The sequence below is a fragment of the Plecotus auritus genome (assembly GCF_963455305.1).
Source record: "Plecotus auritus genome assembly, chromosome: 9".
In the NCBI taxonomy this organism is placed as follows: Eukaryota; Metazoa; Chordata; class Mammalia; order Chiroptera; family Vespertilionidae; genus Plecotus; species Plecotus auritus.
Genome location: NC_137783.1, coordinates 116,673,108 through 116,689,219, shown reverse-complemented (window position 1 = coordinate 116,689,219; position 16,112 = coordinate 116,673,108). Strand labels below are relative to the sequence as shown.

The following is a 16,112-nucleotide window of genomic DNA, read 5'->3' as shown; positions in this document are numbered from 1 at the left end:
AGGTTCTACCATGCCCCAGGGACTGTTCTGGGCACTGAGGATACAGCTGTGGACAAACACAAAAATCTCTAGCCTCATGGAGCTTATATAAACACTACAGGCCTGATGCACAGAAATTTGTGCAAGAGTAGGCCTTCCTTCCCATGGCTGCTGGCACCAGCTTCCCTCCAGCACCCGGGACCCAGGCTTTCCTCCTCTGGCCACCGGCAGGCACCCGGGACGTAGGTGTCTTTCCTCTGGCCTGGCTTCGTCCAGAATGACGTCCAGTCTAATTAGCATATTGCCCTTTTCTTTTTCTAGATAATAAGTGGAAAAGAAAAGTAGCATGTTAGATGGTGATAAATGCAAAGAAGTAAAATAAAAAATGAAACAGAAAGGGAGGAATGGGATGATGAGGGGTAGTGTGGTGGATGAAGGTTTTTTAATCATATTTTAATACTAATTTTCTTATAGTATGGTCAGGGAAGGCCTCACTAAGAAGATGATAGCTGACCAAAGTCCTGGGAGATGATTGCAGGTTCTCTCAAGGGAGAATGTTCTAGCTACAGGGCACAGCAGATGCAAAGGCCCTGAGGCAGGAATGTGTGTGATATGTGTGAGGAAATAATGAGATAATGTGTCTGGGGTGGAAAGAGCAAGAGGAAAGAGTGGTTGAAATGAGGTCAAAGATATCTGGGGGACCCTGATGATGAAGGACCTTGTAAGTCATCGTAAAGATTTTGGCTTTTACTTTGCATGACTGTGAGCCATATAGGGTTTTTGAGCAGAGAAGTGAGAAGAGCTGCACTGATGCTGGTGGTGGGTAAAGTAGTATGATGTACATAGTAGCTTATTGAGGGTCTGTTCTGATGGTTTCTATTTTCTCAGTGAAGTAGGAAGCAATGTCAGCTAAAAGAGTGAGGACAAGGGAAGTGGTCTGAAGGCTGAGAGTTGGGGAAAAGCTAAACCCTTGGCCCAGAGACTTCAAATGTATTCCCTCTTGATTCTGAGTATCTTCTATTTTTTATAGGTGGCATTACATTAATCTTCATGTCCTCATTGTAGAGATGGGGTATTCTCCCTGTGCTACAGATAGGAAAATGGAGTTTTGAGTCTTACCCAGTTCCTTTACCCTTACTATTTCCTAGTTTTCTTCTGAGAAAGTTGGTGTGGGGTGGCGTATTTTTCTAAAGCAGTAGAGGCATTTTGCCATCAATCACGTTGAGTTTAAAGCCTTTTAGGCCAGAAGCATGGGAGGGGTGAGAATGAAGTCAACTTCAGATCAGGAAAAGGCTTTGGAAAGTAGTTGACATTTGAACTGGATATTTAAGAAAGAATGAAGATGGAGGACATCAAGATAGAAGGAATTGGCTGAACAGAAAAGCTTGGAGGCGTGACATTCCTATCTTGTGCAGGAAATGGCGGCTGGTCCGCTGTGGCTGGCCGGAGGGAAGGCGCTGGTGTGAAACAGGTCCGTGGTCTTTGAATCATCATCGTGAATACGGGACCCACTAGGTTCTTCTTGCCAAAGTGAATAGTCAAGCGGACAGTCAAGAAATAGAAACCGGGCAGGGCTCTTTGTGGGGCTAGCCTTCGTTCTACTTTCCCTTTCCACGTGGTGGCGAGTCATTGGCAGAGTGGGCTCCATCATCCTGCAGAGCTGGTGAGAGGCGGTTTCCAGACTGGCAGAAACAGCTGTGTCTCGGTTTTTAAAACTATCTTGGAAGCAACCAGATTTTCTTTGGCCTGGACTTGCCTAACAAACCCTCACCCCATTTCAGGCTTTCAGGAAATGTTTAAAACCAGCTTCAAACCTCTACAGAATCTGTACTGAAGTGGAGAAGGACCATCTGGCAGGAAAAAGGATTGAACATGGTCGAGGTTGACAACCCAAACTTAAAGGACTCTTTGAGGAGGAGGGTTGGGAAAGAGGATGTGGGAGTGATAAGTGGACAGTGAAGAGACAGAGAGCTTAAATTTTTTTGGATTATTATAATTTTTTTTGGATTATTAACCAAATCATCTTTTCCTGTGGCTGGTTGAGGAGGATTCCACCCTCTTGGGACCTGTCAAAATACCTAGCCATTCTTCTGACCTCCGCAAACCAGATTCTGGTTCCTCTCCACTTGACAGGGTTCATAATTCCCTCAACATTTTTGCTTGAAGGGCTTCTGGACCTAGAACCAGAACCAGGTGCTGGAATGGAAAAAATCCAGGGTATGAGGTATGTAGAAATAGTGATGGAGAAAAAGGGTCTTGCATTTTGGGGGGAATTATGGGACAGACTTGAGAAAATCCTTCCTGGCTCCCTTTCTAAAATGTTAGATGCCCACCTACCCAACCTCAAGCCCACTTTCTCCCCTTTCCTTTGGAGTCCTTGTTTTTAGGCACAGCAGAGCCAAAGACAAGGTTGTGGGCAGATAAGCCAGTGAGAAATGTGTCAGGAAAAGCGGGGAGGGAACCAACATGAATGAGGTGAATAGACAGGCTTTCTTCATGAGTGCACTGGGTGAGAACCTGTTACTGCAGCAGGGTCCTGGAAGACAATAGGGACACTTGTGAAGATCAAGATTGCCCAAGGAGATGGGGTGGGGAAGGCCTGCTATAGAAGTCCAACTGGGTGGCAGCTACAGTTGGAAAACTCTGTCATCGCTATTATAGTAACCAACTTTGAGAAGAGAAGGGTGAACCTGAGGGGATGTGGCCAGTGCTAGAATTTCTAGGGCCTTTGTCATCCTTGCCTTGGACTCCTTGGCATCAGTTAACATTTACACAAGCACCTTTTTTGTGCAGAACTTTCTGCTAAGTACAGAGGATTGTTCAAAAATTGGAGAACTAGCTAGCACAGCCCTTCAGCTTTCTCAGCCATGTGGGGATGGGAGGGAAAGGGTGTCAGGAGACCAGTGGGATGGCTGAACCTCTAAGGAATGCCAGAGAACTGAGAGGCTATGCAAGTGAGAGGCTACAGCAAGGCCTGGAGCTGTCAGTTCAGGCAGAGCTATGAAAGGTAAATAAAGCCCTTTCCACCTTAGCCCAATCCAGGGACACCTGCAGGAGAGAAAGGGACAGTCAAGCTCTCACACTTTTTAAATTTAAGATTTTAAAATTGGTTTTTAGAGAGAGAGGAAAGGGGAGAGAGAGAAACATTGATGTGAGAGCAAAACATTAATTGGCTGCCTCCTGCACACTCCCTTACTGGGGATCGAGCCCACACCCGGGCATGTGCCCTGACCAAGAAGCGAACAGCAACCTTTCTGTGCATGGGACGACGCTGAACCAACTGAGCCACACTGGCCAGGGCTCTCACACCTTTGAGAGCTCTGGTTTGAGTACTTATAAGGAACTCATTCAAATGATGACCCTCCCTGAAGCTTGAGGTGGCAATACTGGTTGCTGAGACTCTTGGAGGACGAAATACCAAATCGACATTTAGAGATGGCACCTAAACAAGGGCACTGGTTTTTTGCTCTAGGGTGAGAAGGTTCATTCTTAGAGACTGGGCACCTCTCAGAAGGTGCTCCCTTCAGAGACTGACCTCCGATGGGGCTCGTCTTGGACCTTGGGGAGAGCATTGGGGTCGGGTGATGGGATTGGACTTTAGGGACAGGGAGTGTTCAGGAAGCTGGAGAGAGTGTTTTAAGATGAAACCCTTAACACAAGCAGGGAGCCTTCCAGAGGTGCTTTCTTCTAGCAGTACTTGAGGAGAAAATGTGGATTTTCAAGTGACCAAGAGGCGGTGCCCTGCACTGGAATGGACTCTTCTGCCCTGCACTGCTCAGGCCCAGCTGTCCAAGAGGCTTCGTGTGGCTGCCCACAGCACAGCACCTCCCAGCCCTTCCCTGCTGGGGCCGCAGTGCTCACCTGCTGACTGGGAGAGTCAGGTGCGGAGCTGCATAAGGCTGGCCAGCTGCAGGCGTTGGGTGGGGAGGGACAGTGGTAAACTGGAGAGAGCTTGCTGCATCTAAATGGGCCACTTCTCAAGTATAGCCAACTTGTGGCCAGACGGGTGGGCAAAAGTAGGTTTACAGTTGTGAGTACACATAAGTTAATAAACCTATTGTAATCATCATAACCTGAATGTCTTTTTCCATTCTGTAAGCCTACTTTTGCCTACCTCTGTATAAAAATGCAGACAATAATGGCAGATTTTCTGATATTTCAAAAGAAGCCAAAAATCTGAATTTTTATTAGTATTTTATTTGTACACATCCAATTTTTAAAATGTTTGGCAACCAGTTCAAAATTTTTACACATAAAGGAAAGGCCAAATGAGATTTTTTTTTTTTTTTTTTGCAAACTACCAGCTTATGTCTTTGGGTATAAACTTTTTTCCCAGAAGAAAGTGAGGAAAGCTGTTGTTAGCTACACGTGGTGGGTGGTGGGAAGAGTGGTTTGAGATACAAGAACTCTGAGCACACCTGGAGATCAAGGCAGCTGTTTAGAGGACACGGTGAAGATGCTTCCACTGGATCCAGCGATGGACCTGCTGCTTTGTCGCTGAGGGTGGAAGAAGCCCAGGGGTAGGAAGAGGGAGCGAGTGTTCATCTTTATTTGCTCACAGCTGGGCAAACTCTTGTGAAGATGGTCAGTAGTGACCCTTCCTACCTTCCCAAGTCCTCAGAGAGTGGCTGTAGAATGTGTTTTTATACTTATAGGTATATAAGATCAGCCTAAAGCACTTTTGGAAAATGCAGATTCCTAAACCCCATCCCACAGATTCCCATTCAGGAGGTGCAGGTGGGGCCTGGGACTCTTTATGTTTAACAAGCACACCATCGATGTCAAGGGACGTAAGTGGACCAGGGAGTCAGGCAGAACCGAGTCCACGTTCCTGCTCCGTTCCTTCACTAGGTGAGGGATCTTCAGCCAGTCATTGAATCTTTCTGAACCTAAACCTCCTGATTGGGAAAACAGGTCTCTGTGATCTACTACCTCGAGGAATGGTGAGGACTGAGTTAGAAGATGCCTGGAGGCCGTACAGGGTCCTGGATCAGGGCTGGGGCACCGGTGCAGGCCACCTGGGCTCAAATTCCTGCCCTGCACTCTAGCTGTGTGCCTTGGGCAAGCTGTTTAACTGCTCAGTGCTTTGGTTTCCTCTCTAATGAGTAAATAATAATAGAATCTACTTCATAAGGTTGTGAAAAGGGTTGAATGATTTAAAACATCTGAAGTGCTTATAACTTTAGCTATATCTTCTATATATATAAAAGCCTAAGCGACTGTCTGACCATTTGACTGTTCGACTGGTTGCTATGATGCGCACTGACCACCAGGGGGTAGACGCTCAACACAGGAGCTGCCCCCTGGTGGTGAGTGCACTCCCACAGCCAGAGCGCCGCTCAGCTGACAGACGAGCACCAGATGCTGGGCTCACAGCTGGGGAGTGTGAGCCTCTCCCATGGACACTCCCCCTGCATGCGCCTCCCCCATCCAGACCAGACTGGGATCAGGACTGGCATCAGGACTGACTGGGCATGAGCCTGCGGCTGCTTCTTGGTCATGGGTGTGCTGGTATCGCCCTAGGACAGGCACGCAAGACGCCAGCAGAGTGGCAGCAGGTCTACTGAGCAGTGGCAGCAGGCGCAGTGGGGCTGGGATGAGCAGCCTGGGCTCGGGCTCCTCCCCAGCCACCTGCCGCTTTGTACACTACTACATCCCTCGGGGGATGTTGGACTGCCGGTTTCGGCCCGATCCCTGCAGGCCACGCCAAGGGACCCCACCCATGGTGCATGAATCTGTGCACCCGGCCTCTAGTAATTATATAAAGATCTAGCCTAGCCGGTTTGGCTCAGTGGATAGAGCATCATCCTGTGGACTGAAGGGTCCCAGGTTTGATTCCGGTCAAGGGCACATGCCTGGGTTGCAGGCTCGATCCCTGGGTTGCAGGGGCATGCAGAAGGCAGCCAATCAATGACTCTCTCTCATCATTGATGTTTCTCTCTCTCCCTTTCCCTTCCTCTCTGAAATCAATAAAAATATATTTAAAAAAAAGATCTAGCGGCATGTCTCATAACAAATGTACCTTTGCTTTTCCTTAGGTCCAATTGCAGTGGGTAACCAATAGTTTAAGGCTGCTTACTTCAAGCACTTAACTTGGCACTAGGCTGGTGCAAGTAAAGAGTATCTCACTATGAGGCTGTCCTTTTACTTGACCTTTGACCTAACTTTTTCACCTTTACAATGAGTTCCTCCAGGGCAGGAAGGGGTCTGTCCATTTTTATATCTTGGACCTTCCACGTGCCTAGCATAGAGTAAATGTATTGAATGGCAGTGCCAGGGAGTGTGAAAAACAACTCAAGCTTGTGAATGGAAAGGTTGCCCCCCCCCCCCCCAATACCTAGAGAAGCATAAGCTGGGGAAAAAACCCTTTTCCTATTAAGCTTCTGTGTGCCAAACATAATCATGTGAGGTAGGTCCTTTATTATTATTGCTTTTATCGTGAGAAAGTTGAGTCTTTGAAAATCACTCATCCAGCATCACTTCAGTAGCAGTTGATAGAGGCAGGATTGGACTTAGTTATCTAACTCCAGATCGGGTGTTCTTCCCACTGCACCTTAGGTGTCTGGGACTGGGGTCTCTTTGTCACAATGCAGAGTGTGTAGAAAAGTTCTAGAGGTACCTTATTATGTTCTTTTCTCTGCTTGTACCTCTTCAGATAGTTTATAATTTGTCAGAGCTGGGGTTTTGAGCAACTCGTGTTTGGTGGTAGGTGCTAATTCAATAATTCCATTTTCCCAAACATGCAGTTTCTGTCCGGACTTGGCCATGGATGGGCCTGGGAACTAACAAAACAACCTCTCATCCCCTTGCTTCTCTAGATTATTCCCTGACCCTGATAGATTGGGCCTATAGAGAGCAGGTGGGAGGGAGGACAGTGAGGAGAATATATTTTTCATCTATTCTTCTGACTTAATGGGCCCTCTGGGGTTCTCAGCAGTGCCTGCCCATGATGCCTTAACTCCTAGGCCCTGCTCTTGCAGAAGTGTGACCAAGAGTCCCTGCCATGCCTGGTAGCAATTTTGATTCATTCCTCGCTTGGTTACATCTTCACAGCATATTTCTTCTTGGTCCAAGCAAACATCAGAATCATCTACATTTTTCCTTCTTACCAAGTTGACTCTGTTCTAATTTCAGAGCAGTGGGTCCACCCTCCTTACATCGGGAATTCAGGGAAAGAGAATATGTGTTTCAACCTGTTCTTTTAAGATATTTGCGTTTTCACTCTTTCCACACGTCTTCTGCCCTTTCCCTGGGGGCTTGCCCTGGAGCTGCTAGAGCATGTCCAGTGTTGTTTGGATAGTTACATGGTTATTGCGACCATTGTTACCATGGGCACAGTTGAACACTTATGCTCAGCAAGTTGATTCCTTGTAACACTGTGTTCCCTGAGGACCCTGAACACTGGCCTGGGAAAGCTTCCAGAGGCTGCCTGTAATCTCCCTTCTTTCTCTTACACACACAGCCATATGTCAAGCACTTAACTTGGCATTGGGCTGGTGCAAGTAAAGAATATCTCACCAGCCCGGCCGGCGTAGCTCAGTGGTTGAGCTTGACCTATGAACCAGGAAGTCACAGTTCGATTCCCCGGCACATGCCCAGGTTGCAGGCTCCATCCCCAGTGTGGGGTGTGCAGGAGGCAGCCAATCAATGGTTCTCTCTCAGCATTGATGTTTCTGTCTCTCCCTTTCTCTCTGAAATCAATAAAAAAATATATATATAAAAAGAATATCCCACCAGAGCCAGTGCACATAGATGCTCTGGTGGCAGGATTGGCTCCTCCTTTTTCTCCTCCTCCTTTTCTTCTTCTTCTTCTTCTTCTTCTTCTTCTTCTTCTTCTTCTTCTCCTTCTCCTTCTCCTTCTCCTTCTCCTTCTCCTTCTCCTTCTCCTTCTCCTTCTCCTTCTCCTTCTCCTTCTCCTCCTCCTCCTCCTCCTCCTCCTCCTTCCTCCTTCCTCCTTCCTCCTTCCTCCTTCCTCCTTCCTCCTTCCTCCTTCCTCCTTCCTCCTTCCTCCTTCCTCCTTCCTCCTTCCTCCTTCCTCCTTCCTCCTTCCTCCTTCCTCCTTCCTCCTTCCTTCTTCCTTCTTTCTTCTTCTCACCATCACTAACTGTATACTTCAGTTTTTAAACACTTTCCCCGCAAGAGGTAGGGATGGCTTTTCTCCGCATTATGAAGGATAAAAGTGAAGCTCAGGGTTGGTTTCCTTTTTCTTAAAGCATCTGTAGTACTCACCTTGGAGGGTGTTTCATTGCTATCACCAATAGATAATCGCCCTTATTCCTGCTGGCTGCTTCCTCCCTTTCCTTTCTAGCTCCCACTCCACCCACTCCCACCATCATCAAAACCACAACCCTGACAGCTTCTGTGACATTAAAGAAATTAGAGGTAGAGCATTTCATGTTGAAATTAGGAAAGAAGTATAAATGATATAAAGAATTAAGGTCTGGCTTATTTTAATCATCAAGACCCCCACTTATTTGCACCAAGGTAATAAATAGATGGCTTCTGGGATTAAGGCCATTAGTGACCATAAATAAATACGTTTAACTCTCACATTTAAATATACTTGATTTTGGTCAATGTGATGAGAATGCCCATCAGAGTAAGAGAACGACTGCTCCTGAATTGTTCAGCTTGTGTGAAGGTGGTGTCAGCCCAGGCCAGACTGCTCATTCACTGTGGTTGTCTCACAGCCACTCTCCAAGGCACTTAAAATAGGTTATTTTTTTGCCCTTAAGTTTAATTTTGACATCTAAATTGAGATATTTACCTACTATAAAATTTACTCCCCTAAAGTGTATAGTTCAGTTGTTTTTAATATACTTACAGAATTGTGCAACCATCACCATTATCTAATTCTAGAACATTTTTTCACCCCAAAAAGAAACTCCCATGCTCATTTAGTCACTCCTCATTCTTCTACCCTCAATCCAACCTCAGCAACCACTGATTTACTGTCTGTCTCTATAGATTTGCCCTATTCTGGACATTTAAAAAAAATGGCATTAGGGATTACCCATATTATAGAATGTATAATGTATCAATGCACTTTATTCCTTTTTATGTGTGAATAATATTCCATCATATGTGTATACCACATTTTGTTTATGCATTGATCTGTTGGTGGTCATTGCGTTGTTTCTACTTTTTTTTTTTTTAATATATTTTATTGATTTTTTACAGAGAGGAAGGGAGAGGGATAGAGAGCCAGAAACATCGATGAGAGAGAAACATCGATCAGCTGCCTCCTGCACACCCCCTACTGGGGATGTGCCCGCAACCAAGGTACATGCCCTTGACCAGAATCGAACCCGGGACCCCTCAGTTCTCAGGCTGACGCTCTATCCACTGAGCCAAACCGGTTAGGGCTGTTTCTACTTTTTAGCTATTATGAATAATGCTGTTATGAACATCAGTGTACAAGTATTTGTCTGGACATAATGTTTTTATTTCTCTTGGGTATATCCCTAAGAGTGGATGGTGATGGTCTTATGGTAACTGTGTTTAATTTTTTGAGGAACTTCCAAAGTGGCTGCACATTTTGAATAAAGGTTCCAGTTTCTCCACAGCCTCACTAGTACTAGTTTTTATCTGTCTTTTTATTACAGTCATCCTAGTGCGTGTGAAGTAATTCCTCGTTGTAGTTTTGATTTGTATTTCCCAATGTTCAGTATATTGAACATTGTTTCATGTGCTTATTGGCCAATTTTATTTCTCTGGAGAAATGTCTATTCAAATCCTTTATCTGCTTTTTAATTGAGTTATTTGTATTTCTGTCAGGTTGTAAGAGTTCTTTATATGTTCTAGATTCAAGTTCCTTAGCAAATATATGATTTGCAAATAATTTCTCCCATTCTATGGGTGTCTTTTTACTTTCTTATGGTATTTCTAACAGCACAAAGGTGTTTTTTTAAATTTTGATATAAATCAGTTTATGTCTTTTTTATTGTTGTTGTTGTTGCTTGTGCTTTTGGTATCACAGCGAAGAAACCATTGCCTAACCGAGTGTTACAAGATTTACCTCCATATTTTCTTCTAGGCATTGCTTTTGTGGTTTTAATTCTTATAGTTGGGTCTGTGATCCATTTTCACTTAATTGTTTTGAATGGATGAGGTAAGGGTCCTACTTTATTCTTGCACAGATGAATATCCTAGCACCATTTGTTGAAAAGCCTCTTTCCCTGTTGAATTGCCTTGGCATCCTATGGTCAACTGGTTGAAAATCAGTTGACCATAAATGTATGGGTTTATTTCTAGACTCTCAACTCTATTCCATTGATCTGTTTCTGTTCTTGTGCCTATACACACTGTCTTGATTGCTCTGACTTTGTAGTATGTTTTGAAATTAACAAGTCTGAGTGAGTCCTCCAACTTTATTCTTCTTCAAGATTATTTTGGCTGCTCTCAGTTGCTTACATTGCCATGAGATTTTAGGGTCGCCTTGTCAGTTTCTGCAATTGCTGAGTATTCTGTTCAATCTTTAGATCACTTTGCTGAATGTTACTAACTTAACAATTTGAGTTTTTAAATTCAGGAACATGTTATGTCTTTCTATTTATGTATGTGTTATTTAATTTTAATGATGTTCAGTAGTTTGTAGTGTACAAGTTTTGCACTTCTTTTAAATTTATTTTTAAGTATGTTATCCTTTTTGCTGCTATTGTTTTTCCTGGTGTTTATTTTCCTATTGTTCACTGCTAGTGTGTAGACATCAAATTGATTTTTTAAAATATTACTCTGAAAAAAAATATTACTCTGTATCTTGCAAACTTGCTTAACTTTATATATTAGCTTAAGAGTTTTTTAGAGGAATTCTTAGGATTCTCTACATACAAAATCATACCATCTGCAAATAAGATATAATTTTACTTCTTCCTTTCTAATCTGGATGTACCCTTAAATTTTAACCTTTTTCTTCCTTTCATTATTTTAGCATAAAATAATATTCCCTAAATATATTAGGTAACTGTATATGTACATGAATGGACAATTTTCATTTTGTAAGTACTTAAATACCTAAATGTATGTTAATTTTATTCTAATGAGTATTAGGAAAAAATACTATAGCTTATTATTTTATGGTGTTGGCGCAAATGTCACTTTATCAGAATATTCTTACCTGAACATCCTATTGAAAAGGACAGACCTTTTTTACTCTCCCTCTGTCTTGCTTCATTTTTTCCTTCATATTATGTAGAAATGTACAGTTATGTGCCACACACCTGTCACACGTGCATGCTCATCGTCTGTTTCTCCCCACCAGGATGTGAGTAAGCTCTGTGAGGGAAGAGGCTTTCTTTCTTTCTTTGCTGGATAGCAGTGCCTAGGACATGGGTACTCAGTACATATTTGTTGAATGAATGATTCATTATTTAGAACATTTTGAGAAAAGCAAGTAAATTTTTAGTTGATTCAAGAAAAATATTGGATAAGTAGTTGTTCAGGAGGTAGACCAATATGGCAAAATTTATAAATGCTGTATGGCATGCTAGGAATTTGGGAAACTAACTTAAATGGGAAGAGGTAGGATGGAGATGGAGTTTTTTTTTTTTTTTATCATTTTCTGTGAACTGTTGTCTGTTAGACTTTTTTCCCAACCCAGATCGGGGGTCCTTTGAGGCTCCTAAGCTATAACATGTGGAATTAAACATATGTGGGAAAGTGGTTCCTACCACCCGCCACAGAAACCCTCCTGGCAGTGCTGAAGGTCATCTGGAAACGTCTGAGGTGCTTTCGCTGCCTGTGGAAACCTGGCTTAAGGCCGTGTCTTTGCAGGGCCCTGGGTCTGCAGAGAGCCGAAATGACCATGACTGCCAACAAGAATTCCAGCATCACCCACGGAGCTGGAGGCACTAAGGCGCCTCGGGGGACTCTGAGCAGGTGAGTAGGGGAGCATTGCTGGGGAAATGGGGCTCACTGGAGGGGTTATCAAGGGCCAGCCAAATGGCCTGGGTCCTGGGTAGGATCCTTGCCCAAATGTAAGTGATTAACCTCATGACTCTGACAGTCTCCAGGTAAGTAGTCTGGGCCCAGCTCATGCTGACCATGAAGCAAAAGTAATCTCTAATGAATGTGTTATTTTCTAGTTCTGTAAGTCTCCGTAGGAGAGAGCAAACAGGGACCGTGAAACAAACTTTGCTTTGTGCTGTTGGAGGAGCCTCGAGCTCCAGGAACGGAGCCAGCAAGCAGCAGCTGGTGTTCTTCTGGATGGATCTTTTTCCCAAAGTGGGGACAGCTGGGGGCTACCCCTGAGCTGGGCTGTGCTATAGCGAGGGAGTCTGACCACAATAGGAGACAGGGGGAGGCAATTATGCACATTAGCACAAGTTCAAGCAGAAGTCTAGGTCTACAAGAATTTAGGCTGGGCTGCAGACAAAGCAGCTTTGGGAATTTTAGTCAGCGGAACCTATAATCTACTTTGTTGGTTTTGTCTTCTTTTTAAAAGTGGGAATGTTGGACCATAGCAAAACCACGATTTTGGACTCATAGAACTGACTTTAAATCCAAGCTTTAACTACTTTCCAAAATGTGAGATTGCAGGGTATTTTCTTATGCCCTCTAAAATCTTGGTTACTCCTCTGTAAAATAATAATAGTACTTATGTCACAGAGGTGCTGTGGGGACTGACATAATGTATGTCAGTGTTTAGCGTAGTGTCTGGCACAAAGCTGCTCAGTAAAGGTTAGGTCCCTCCCTGTGATAGAATAAAAGCTTCCAGAGCTGGCAGGTAGATGTCCAGCACTCGCCAGGGCTGCTCAGTTGTTGGCTAAGGCTGGATGCTGATGTCCTAGAAGAAACTCGGGGCTCCTTTATTAAAGCCACGCACCTTTCATAGTCTCTTCTGCTGAATCTCAGGTAGGCAGATTTGGCTTTTGGTACCTCCGCCACTAGAATGGACACCTAGCTGTGAGAAGGATCTCAGCTTAGGGTGGGCTAGGGCTGTTCCTGTCTGGGCTGTGCAGTGCCAGGCTGATTCCAGTGGGGTGCAACACCCTCAGATCTGGCTAGAGGTGGTGATAGACGTTTGATTCATTTAGAGCTGGAGTCCAGATATGGTCTGTGGAATGGGGTGCAGGATATAGCCCCTGGGGAGTCACTGGCATGGATGAGGCAGGAGGAGTTCCCTACACCACACATGTAGGGTTTGGTCCCAGTGGAAATGGTCTGGGTGGGCTGTGCCAACCAATGGAGACTGGCAGGTTCTGACTTGTTAAGTACCTAAGAGCTTGATACTTAGACAAACAAATTGAATATTCACTCTGTGGCAACAAGACCAATAAGAACACCCTGCCTTCTGCCCATGCACCCTTTCCAACCTAGACTAGAGTTGCTTGCATGCTGAACTGGGAAAGGCTGAGAATGACAGGATCCATCAACTTCTTGGGTAAAACAGATAGAAAAACTGACTTCTCCCAGGGCATGTTGTGGTCAAGGAGGAACAGGTATAGAGCTCAGAGTCTTCGTCTCCCATTGTCTATTTTTGGGGGAACCACTTTGCTGGGTTCTCACCAGTCTGGTGGCAGATGGAGACTGGGAAGTAACTACTGTTCTCATAATGAGAGACTGTAGAGGTGAAATAAACATTATATGTGATTGTATGGTTTTATTATTAATTTTTGAAGAAATAGTATATTTAGAACCTGAATTAGAAATTACCAGACCCAGTAGCCCTGTTCATTTTTTCTTCTAATTTCCACAATGTGGAGGGGTAGATGCATTGTTTATATCAGTCACAAAGCAGAATCAGGACTGCTGATGGTTCCCCAGTTTCTATGTGGAATGTATATCTACGTGTTTTAAACATTTTTAGAAACTGCTTTTTCTTTAGCTTCCCACATGCTTGCCGTCATAACAAGATGGGTGGTGTTTGTAAATATCTGAGCCTCTGATGTGCCTAAAAAAAGCATTTTCCAGCCTCCCTTCTAAGTCTTCCTTTCCTTCCTTCCTTCCTTCCTTCTGTAGCGTTTCCGCTTCCTTAAGGCTTCTGGCGTGGAGTCACAGGCCGCTGTGGCTAGTTACACACTTCTCTCAGAAGTTGCTGCTGGACTGGAGGTGTCATTTTGAAATTGCCATCTGATGGTTTCTCTGGCTGCCTTCACCCCCAGCCTCTGGGGGGGGGGGGTGTTCTTTGGGCTGTAGGGCAGTAAGTCACCAGTTCATTGAGGAAGTCGTTGCCAGTGAACCCCAAGGGCTTTCCTCCTATGTGCCAGGCTCTGTGGTAGACAATAGGGGACAAAGAGGGACAATTCATTCTCTTTCCTTAAAGAATTTACAGCTTGGATTGGTGACCTTGGCACCTGAATTTCTTAGGTCGACCTTTCAGTAACCTGGGGCCCTTTTATCATTGCCAGCCCAGGAAAAGACTCCCTGGTGTGACTGACAGAAACTTTGATTGGGGAGTGCAGGGGTCCTAGGGCCTTGGAAAGCTGTGCCTTTGACTCCCTGGCTGCCTTGGGGACCTCTGCATCATGCACATGGAAGCAGAGGAACCCAGTGTACTCATAGGCATTTATATCTAGATTTGGGGACAGAGTGTCCTCTGGGACATGGGAAGCTGGTGTAAGGCTGATGGGACCCTGTGGAAAGTCAATATATGTATTTGCAAGGCTGTGTCCTTAATTTGAATCCGACTTCACCTGGTGCTACAACTAAGCCAACATGGGTTAAAGGTCATGAATTCCATTCCATTATTAGGTTTTTACGGGTGTTTTGCTAATTTATATTCTTTCTTTTCCGTTGTAAGCTCAGTCTTGATTTGGCAAGATATATACGAAGGAGATGGAACTCTAACTAAGCCTTTTCATTTGACCACCAAAGTTTTGTTCTTTGCTCTGTTCCCTTTCTCTTTGTTGATGAGAATTCACCCTTAGTTGAGGATACGCCCTCCCTACAGCTGTTCCTACTCCAGCTCAGAAGATTTGGTTGCATCCAATTTGAGGGGGTATTCTCAAAGCTCCTCTGAATTCCAGAGGTCAGGCTTTCTGATGTTGGTGCTGATGAGCTGGGGTGGACTGGAAGCAGCTTGGTGCCTTGCAAACAAGGAAGGGTTATGTTTATAGCGAATTCAGCCACCTAGCTGGTGTGAACTTTGCCAGTTGCTCTCAGGAGATTTCACATGTGCTGTACTAGTAAGACCTGGCAGGCTGCAGGCGCTGCTCTCAGAAGACTTGTGATGCCTGCTGAGTTCCTGAACAGCTTCTTCACTGTGAAACTCCAGCACCTGGGTCATTGCAACTTCCAGCAAAGGCTACTACTGTTCTGATTCTGAGTCCTCGTAGTACCTTCCTAATGGGTCTTGTTAACTTTGAACTCCCTTTCCATTCAGTCCATAGATGTTAAGAAAGGCAGAGTTGAAAAGGAACCTTAGAGTTCATTCAATCTAATCTACCCATGTTATAGATTGGGAAACAGATGCAGAGAAGAGAAGGTACTCCCCAAGGATACAAAGCTAATGGGAGGAAGAACTTAAGGCTAGCTTGCTTGATTCTTCTGTTAATTTTTAACACTCCATTCACCTCCCTGTAAACATTATTGGAAGCTCCCTGCTCAGAAACTACTGTTGTCCATGATACGGTGGAACTTGGCCTGGCTTGTGTGGCTTTCACGAGAAGCTCTGGTCTTTCTTCCTACCTTTCTTACTGCTCTCTAATGCAAACCTTACATTCCTGCCAGTCTGGATGCAAACGATGTTAGTTCTGTCCCTCCCAGCGCTTTTCCTGATCTCCCAGTTAGGAAGGATTCCTCTCCCTCGGAATTCGCTCCTAGAGCCCTCAGATTGGAGTGTGCAAATGGCACTTATCAAATAGGGGCTCATATAGTGGGTGTCTGTGTGGGTCTCATTTCCCAACACAACTGGACCTCCTTGCAAGCACAGTAATACTCTTTTGGAATGTTAGAGTTGGAGGGGAATCTTGGGATTCTTTGGGCCCAGTTGCTTGATGTTACATATGAGGAAGTTAAAGCCCACATAGCTAATTGACAGTGGAACCATAATTTCAACTTACATGTGCCGGTTTCTGTGCAAAGGAGGCCTTAGTTGGTGATATGGTGAAGTCCAGAGAGGTCTTGAGATCCCATTGCCAAAGTGGGTACAGATTTGAACCCTGTGCCTTCGATTTCAGGAAGAGGGTAAGAGC

The 16,112-nt window shown here is 44.6% G+C and overlaps 1 protein-coding gene across 5 annotated transcripts in view; it reads left to right on the top strand.

Annotated features, from left to right (window-relative positions):
- DENND2B (DENN domain containing 2B) overlaps positions 1-16,112 on the top strand; it is a 192,200-nt gene that overhangs the window by 129,858 nt on the left and 46,230 nt on the right. For all 5 annotated transcript variants that reach the window (XM_080688683.1, XM_080688685.1, XM_080688684.1 and 2 more), the window contains one exon: positions 11,752-11,856. In XM_080688683.1, the coding sequence (XP_080544809.1) occupies positions 11,752-11,856 (105 nt within the window). The remainder of the gene's footprint in view (positions 1-11,751; positions 11,857-16,112) is intronic.